Source organism: Leptosomus discolor, chromosome 3 (genome assembly GCF_034619465.1).
Source record: "Leptosomus discolor isolate bLepDis1 chromosome 3, bLepDis1.hap2, whole genome shotgun sequence".
Taxonomy (NCBI): Eukaryota; Metazoa; Chordata; class Aves; order Leptosomiformes; family Leptosomidae; genus Leptosomus; species Leptosomus discolor.
Window position 1 is genome coordinate 3959962 of NC_141393.1, and position 8623 is coordinate 3968584.

General features: G+C 53.4%; 1 protein-coding gene across 2 annotated transcripts in view; it reads right to left on the minus strand.

Annotated features, from left to right (window-relative positions):
- DDHD1 (DDHD domain containing 1) overlaps positions 1-6965 on the minus strand; it is a 66907-nt gene extending 59942 nt beyond the window's left edge. For both annotated transcript variants that reach the window (XM_086462647.1, XM_086462646.1), the window contains exon 1: positions 6275-6965. In XM_086462647.1, the coding sequence (XP_086318773.1) occupies positions 6275-6965 (691 nt within the window). The remainder of the gene's footprint in view (positions 1-6274) is intronic.
- Positions 6966-8623: the final 1658 nt, after the last annotated feature.

Consider the following 8623-nt stretch of genomic DNA (forward strand, 5'->3'; position numbering starts at 1 on the left):
CACTCCCTTCCATGCTCACTAACCATGCTATTTACAGTACAACCTCTGGAGCATCTCCCCTCCAGCTCCACACCAGGCACACTCTAATATGGCTTCAGCTACTTGCAACCCCCTCAGACAGACCATACCACACCAGCGACCTTCTCTCTGCCCAACACTCAAACCCACTACACTTCACTTTTCTCAACCTTACAGATACCACCGACAGAACTGCTCATGCTTCTTATTTTAATTTCTTGCTCTTTTCCAATTTTTTCTTCCATCTAGTCCTTCTGCTTACTAACTTACACAGTGCCAGCTCTTCCAGATTCTTCTCGTGCTCCTCTCAGGGCAAAAAGGAGCTCTCTCTGCCTTCAGTGTTGTTTTTTCCCTAGACAACATCCCCCCCTCACACATATACAGGCAGAAATTCACCTGCCATCTATCTTTAATCTAGCCCTGTCACCTTCAAATTAAATCCCATCCTATTTTTTTTTTGATATTGCCACAGTTGAATCAGTATTCAAGCCTGAATCAAGCCAGAAGAGAGTTCCTGACCCTTCTCATCCCACAAACATTTTCTGCTTTCTCAGTTACAGTAGATAACACCCTGTCACACACAACTTGTAACCCAAGTGTTCCCTGCATCTCTGCCTTCTTCCTTGTTGACTATATCCAGCAGGAAAAGTGCTGGGCCACACCAAAGGGCAAGCACAACTTGCTTTCTAAGTTGAGTCTATCCTTAGCTACTCTGCTGTAGCTGACACCATCCGCTGGAGAGCGATTCTGTGATCCTGGTATCTTTTACAGGAGTAAGACAACAGATTCATTTTGCTTAAGTAACACTTATAAATCACAAAAATAAAAGCTGAGGACACAGAAGAAATTTGCCCTCAAAGACACATGAAAGCAAAGTGCTGACATCTCCCACCTGTTCTAGTAAAAGCATCAGAAATGTCACAAGTTCTCTCTGCTGAAAGAAGGAAAGGTGCCAGAGACCACAAACATAAACAGAACATACTACAAGCAAATGTAATTTGTGATTTAATACATGAAATCTAAAAATCCTTTAATCTATGTGTGTTAGGCCTTCTGGTCAAGAAGGAGCTGGCCAAAACTAAGCTATGAGAGACTTCTGGAAGGATGGTATGGTAAGAACAGAAGCAAAAAAGTAAAACCTAGGAAAGATTTTGAGTACCAAAAGTAACACATCACCTTGCTATGTAAACGATCAGTATTCTATTTGCAAAAGAACAACATACCTGGAGAGAAAAGCAAGAAAATAGTATTCAGAAATTCAGCTTTCGATCAAAAGATCCTTTACATAAATGAAATGGTATCAACCAAGTTCAAAGACTGTCCAACATACCAAAAGCAATGTTCTAAGCATGGTGTAAAGCAACTAAAAATGCGTTCTGCTGCTCAGAACAGCCTAAAACAAATGCAAGCCACAAATGTACCGATAAACTCTTGATTCCAAACCCTTAACTTTCATCTTGCCTAATGAATCTGTTTTAATACTATTTCTGTTTCAGAATGCAAAACAAACCCCATGAACTCAACACACAGCCGCAGCAGAAATACCAGGCGTTGACTAAAGCAGCCAGGCTAGAGGTCTAGTGGGGCCTCAAGATGGGTTTAGGGCTGCCAGTCTGTGAAGTGCCACCATACAAATTTATGCTGCCAGCTCTAGGGATGGCACAAGCACCCAACGCTCCTGCACAAAGCAGACAGCAGAGAAGCACCTTACAGTTCCAAAATGTTGATTTTTAGTCGTGACAGTGCAGCCCAAAGAACCACCAACGGCTGAGGTACAAAAGGCTTCGCGGCTCACTGCTAACGTCTACCGCCTGCATCAAAACAAGCACATGATAAAAAAAAAAATCCACTAAGAAAATACCCTTTTTTTAATCATCTGGTGCCAAGCACCAACTACTACACCCCAAGACTTCTCAGTAATCTCGACCGGCTCTAAGTTCAGAGGGCAGATAACACTGCAGAGGCTTTTCACTGCCTCTTCTTCCAGTTTACAAAGCAGCTCGCAGAGAGCTTACAAAAGAAAATAAGAGGGTCCTGGGTAGTTCTTTCTGTCCAAGCTTAAAGGCATACAGCAATAGTTTTTAAAAGCTGCCCAACTCCAGCCTGAGCATAAGGATTTTAAAACCAAGACCCAGTGGTTCACTCTATATTCATGGGTATTTCCAGGCAAAAGTCAGTGAAGTATCTATTCGATCAGTACAGCAGAAGTTACTCTTACGTCTTCCCTCAGAGATGGTCCTAGTGAAATTCAAAATTTTGTTTTTAAATACAACAAGAGGTATTTTACTTCACAGACTCTGCAACTCTTAGGTATAAAAAACATACACATTAAAAACAAAACAAAACAAACCCTTACCAAACCTGCGTGCAGGTAAGTGTTTTATCCTTCCCCAAAAGACCATGCTCCACAGACTCCCCAAATGGCTGTAGAAACACATATTTTTGTCGTTGCTTCTCTCCACACACCGCCAGATTTTACAAAAGCCCTACTTCAATTTTAAAAACTATGGTTGCGAGACAGATGTCAGCTGAGGTGATGAGTGTCCCCAACACACAGTCAGAACTGAAACTGGAGAACATGCTGGGAGGAAGACAACTACCTGGAGAGTGAAAGCCGACTGATTTATAAGAAAACACTGCAAGAATTCTAAATACAGGCAACTTGACAACCTAAGCATCAAAAAGCAAGGGAAAAGAAAATACCAGACAGGGCAACAGTTGCATGGGACGAACTCACAAGCCAAGGAACAGGAGAGTGTCACCCAGGAGCTCACAGGCTGCAGATTTAACAGACTCACCCAGGACTTTGAAAACATGACTGGGTAACTCTCTAGAAAAATGTAAAGCAGCCCTCATCAACAGGAAGGGCAGAAAAGGGCTGGAAAATTTAAGAAGACTCAAAGAGAAGACCCTTGTATAAAACACCACTTGTCGTTATGTCCACAGAAGACAAGAAGCAGCCCAACTCCAAGTTACTCACTTATCTGGAAGCCTACACTAATAATTTTAGCCCTCTTGCGCCGTCTTTCCCAGTTCTACAATACTAATTAAATAAATCCCAGAGGTCACAAGGTAAGGATAAAATTCTCAGTAATTAATCTGCTCAAACTGTAACTCAGTGTGATATTCCTGATGTTACAAACGAATCCTGCGAGGAGCTTAAGATGTCTGAAGATGTGGAGTGAAAAAACATTTCAGCACATGCCATACTATAATCAACATTTCCCTGTCATTAAGATGCCAGAAGAGCTGAAGAACTGTCAGCACGTTCAGTATTGTAGCTGTGAGATAGCAGCCGTCCCTGAAGTACGGCTCATACGTGAAAAAGACCAACAAAATGGGCAAGAAAAACAAAGGGAAAAGCTTTTGACCTTTGCTCTGAACTGAAAATGTGAATCAGCAAAACCAGACAGCAGTTTCTGTACCTTTTAATGAGCACCTCTGCGTATTTTAAGTCAGTTGTACTCATTATACTTCATGCTTGTGTGATCCGACAGCAAGATTCTCCTTCCTCATGCACGGCTTGGATAGTGCGAGATCTGCTTTGCCAGCTCCCTCCCACACTATGGTGAACCCTTTGGATCCAAAATTACACACACAGACACTATCAAATGGAAATAATTTGGGAATAACGGCTACACCAAGGCCTTCAAAAGCACCGATGAGACTGAACGCTTGGGATCTGATCTTGCTGTTTTTCTCTGCAGCGGCTGTGAGGAAAGAACAGGCGAAAGGCAAGAGCGCTCATGTACGCAGGGAGCAGAGGTAAGGAAAGGTGCAAGTGAAGGAGCAGTTAGACACCAGGAGACACTGACAGACCCTGGAAACACCAAAAGTCTATCTTAGTCATGCAAAGGAGTGGACTTGCTAATAAGAAAACACTTGAGCACTCTCCTTAATAAGTTTTCTGAGGACTAACATGCCCATCGTTAAGTCTTGTCAGGACCACGAGTTTATTTCTCCCCTGCCGAGCACCACTTGTGGTGCTAACCTCTGGGAATCTCTCCTCCCAAACATCAGAAACCGTCTCTGCACAGCGTAGGTTGCCATTTGGAACATCTGCTCCTCAGGCTTAATGGGACTGAATCAGCTTCCAAAACGGACAAGGCACAGGGTCAAGAAATTAAAACCTTTAAGCTGCTGCTGAGTACAGCCTCATGTTCCCATGACCAATCCCGCCTCACCTGACAGCTCTGCTCTCTCGCTCTCCTCCCTCCCTATGGCACAGTTACAAAAAGGATCCCTTGGATGACCTGCACCATCTCTTTCCAGTAACCATCTGACAGAGGCACCAAGTACCAACAGTAGGGGCTTCAGGGTGGCGGCAGGGAGAACCACCTCCACTTTCTGCTCAAGGAGCTGTGCTCAGGCTCCTCTAACTCCAAACACACGTGGACCAAGACCTCTGCATGCTCATGGAGCTCAGCACCTGTCTGCTGGGGCAAGGATTGAAAAATTGTCACACCACAAGTGAATTGTACCACCTGGTATTGTCATTTATGGATCTGCCTCCCGTAAAGATGCTGATAAAGACGGGAAACAACGAAAAACCTAGTTTTCATATCTGAAACAGTTCTGCTCTTCCACTGTGACTTCCACCCGAGTCTCAAAAATATGCAGGAGAGACAAGAGAAACCTGCCTGCCCCTCTCCCAAGTCTATGCCAGGACAGCATCTATTGCTTGGCCACTCTGTGTCTCTCATACTACCCCATAACATGTTCCTTGTCCTTGAAGGAATGCAGCTGGAAAGCAAGCCTCAGGGATGGTGGGTGAGCAGGGGCACGGCTTGTCTGCTCCAGGAGAGCAGATGCTTACTTGTCCAGCGAAGAGACCCTGGGAGACTCTCCCTCCAAAGGTAGGGGCAGAAGAGCTGAGGTGTTTGCTTTTCTTTCATCTCTGTTCCCCAAGGTCCCCTCTCCTCCAGCAAAGGTCACATGAACGAAAGAAGAGTGGGAGAGGGGGTGCATCACCACCTCATTTTGAAGTTGAGGGGGTGAAGCAAATTCCCCTTTATTGGAAGGGTAAGAAGTAAGGACTGTACGTGTGTATCTGAGATGTCGGTTGCATCCCCTCCAGTAAAAAGAAGTCCCATTTCATACCCCCTCCCAGTGGACACGTGATGGGGAAGGGCAGAAGCAGCGTATCATAATTTTGCTAGCTGAGAGGACAACAGCAGCAGAGGGGAAGCCAGGCACCAGCACTCTCTCCTCACTAAAGAAGAGGGATCAGAAGTGTGTGTGAGGCAGGGAGGCAGCGGACAAACAATCGCTGTTTCTACCCCGCTCCTTCTGAAGGGAAGGTGTGCAACTTGAGGGAAGGGGAGACTGCTGAAGGCAAATATCCACCTTCACTCCCCCTTTTTTTAGGAAAAGGGAAGTGTAAGCAAGAAGATTCTCAGTCACCTTCCCTCCCACTTCTGCACATGTCAAGAAATGAGAAAGTGCCCAGACCTCCCCTTCCCCTGCCCCTGCATGCCAGGCCGTGAATGCCCAGATTCCCCCGTTCCTTCAGGCGGATGTTGACAGGAGGGCAAGAAGGAAAGACGCCCAGTTCCCTTTGCAGCTTGAAGTGGGTGAAAAGGTGCCCAGCACACACTTCTCCCATAACCCCGCATGGGGGTGAGGGGTACCCAGTGCCTCTCATCCTCCGGCTGTGTTGGGGGGGGGGGGGGGGGGGGGGTGGTCCAGCGACCCCTCACTCAACTACATGCTGAGGGATGCCCACGCTGCTTCCCTTACGGTTGTACCTGGGAGGGTGGGATGCCCAGTGCCGTGTGTCGCATGCCCCCCCTCTGGTGTCTCCAAGACTTGGAAGGGATATTCCCTGTCCCTCCTTGCTCAGGTGTGTGTTAGAGATGGGCGTGCAGGGTCCCCTCTCCCTGGAGGATGTTTTGTCCTGTATCCCTTACCCCCAAGCGCACATGGGCAGCGAGCGGAGCCCGGTCCCCCTTGGCCGGGCTGGTGCGACAGGGAGCGCTCAGACCCCCCTTTACCTACGGGGGTGAGCCGGAGGGGCAGGAAGGGCTACACAGTGTCCCCACTGGCGGGGGAGAACCCAGTGAGGAGTCTCTGTACGCACAGGGACGCCCAGTGTCCCTTGCTGGGCAGACTGGGAGGCGAGAGACAGCTCGGCCACCCCCCAGGTGACCCCAACGCTCTCGGTGCGAGGATACCGGGACTCCCAAGCCCCCGTGGGAGGGGAAGGGGCGCTCGCAGGTGCCCATGGAGGGGGGACACGGGACACGGCGGCACTCACGGTTCCAGTAGACGGGGTAACTCTCCGCGCTGGCCACGTCCACCTCGTAGAGCCCGCTCCGCACACACACCGGCTCCACCGCCGCCGCCTCGCCCTCCCGCGGCTCGGCCGGGCCGCCGGCTCCGAGGGCGCGGTAGGCCAGCTCGATCCGCAGCGAGTCGTAGCCGATGAAGGGCTTCCAGGTCTTGCGGTCCTCCCGGTAGAACCAGCGCACCTCCTCGGCGCCCAGCTCCCGCACCACCTCATAGCGGGGCCGGCCGCCGCCCGGCCGCCTCCTCTCGGGCAGCGCGGCCGCCGCCAGGGAGAAGCCGCTGCCGCCGCTCTCGCTGCTCGCCAGCCCCGCTCCCTCGCCCTCGCTGCCCTCGCCGCCCGTGCCCGTGGAGTAGCGCAGCGAGGCGCCGGACTCGGCCGAATCGAAATCGCCGCCGCCGCCGCCGGCCTCGTCGCTCAGGCTGGGCTCCCGCGGCAGGGCGGCCGCCGCCGCCTCCGGCTCCCCTTCGGAGGAGGAGGTGGAGAGCGCGGCGCGGAGCAGCGGCGCGGAGCGCTGCTGAGGGCGGCGGGGCGGGCGGGCGAGGGGATGCTGCACGCCGCGGCTCGCCGCCGCCTCTTCCTCCGCCGCTTCCTCCTCGCCGCCGGCTTCACCGGGCAAGTCCCAGGCGCCCTGCGGCGAGCGGAGCTCGGGGTAATCCATGCCGCAGCGCGCCCAGCCCGCCGGTGCCGCCTCACCTCGCCCGCCCCCGCGCCGCGCCGCGCCGCCCCGATCACGCCCGGCCCGCGGCTGCCGCAGCCGCCGCCGCCGCCGCCGGCTCCGTCCGGGCGGGGGCGGCGCCGCATCGTCACGCGCGACGCGACGCGGCCGGGGGCGGGGCGGTGGCACGCGGCCTGCGGGCCCGCGGCGGGGCGGGGGGGGGCGCCCTCAGAGGCGGCCGGCGGCCCCGGGGGGGCGGGAGCGTGTGGGACACCCTCAGGCACCGCCAACAGCCCCTGTCCGTGTGTGAGACACCGTCAGGCACCACCAACAGCCCCTGTGTGTGTGTGAGACACTGCCGACAGCCCCATCCGTGTGTGTGACACCCTCAGGCACCAACAGCCCCTGTCCGTGTGTGTGACACCCTCAGCCACCGCTGACAGCCCCTGTCCGTGTGTGTGACACCCTCAGGCACCGCCGACAGTCCCTGTCCGTGTGTGAGACACCCTCAGGCACCTCCAACAGCCCCTGTCCGTGTGTGACACCCTCAGGCACCGCCGACAGCCCCGTCCGTGTGTGTGACACCCTCAGGCACCGCCGACAGCCCCTGTCCGTGTGTGAGACACCCTCAGGCACCACCAACAGCCCCTGTGTGTGTGTGAGACACTGCCGACAGCCCCATCCGTGTGTGTGACACCCTCAGGCACCAACAGCCCCTGTCCGTGTGTGTGACACCCTCAGCCACCGCTGACAGCCCCTGTCCATGTGTGTGACACCCTCAGGCACCGCCGACAGCCCCTGTCCGTGTGTGAGACACCCTCAGGCACCTCCAACAGCCCCTGTGTGTGTGTGTGAGACACTGCCGACAGCCCCATCCGTGTGTGAGACACCCTCAGGCACCGCCGACAGCCTCATCTTACGTGAGGCACTCTCAAACACAGCCTACAGCCCCATCTGCACATGTGAGACACCCTCAGACACAGCCGACAGCCCCTGTCTGTGTGTGAGACACCCTCAAACACAGCCGATAGCCCCGTCTTGTGTGAGACACCCTCAAACACAGCCGATAGCCCCGTCTTGTGTGAGACACTCTCGAACACAGCCTACAGCCCCATCTGCATGGTGAGACCCCCTCAGACACAGCCCCAGCTCTGTGTGTGCATGTGAGGCACCCTCAGGACACAGCCACCGGCTCCGTGTGTGACAGGCACCTCGAACTACAACCTGTGTGTGTGAGACACCCTAAAGCTCAACCTGCGGCCTCACAGGCGGGTGAGAAACCCTGCAACACACCCTGCAGCCCAGCGTGTGAGTGATGGGCGCCCCCAAAACACAAACCATGGCAGGTGCTGCTAAAACAACCTTGTGTGAGTGCAGCCAACACCCCCAAGACACATACTGTGGCCCCATGTGGGTGACAGACGCTCTTAAAGCACATCTTGCACCCTTGTGTACGCGTGTGTGAGGGAACGCACGTCCTGCAGCCCCGTGGGGGATTGGTGTCGGTGTGTGAGACATCCCCAGCACCCATCCCGCTGCCTTGTGGGGGGTACCCGGCACCACCAGCACTCATCCTGCTGCCTGATGGGAGAGTTGGTGTTGGTCTGTGTGTGTGTGTGTGCTGCTCCCTACAGCCTGCTGGGGGGGTAACTGAGGATTGA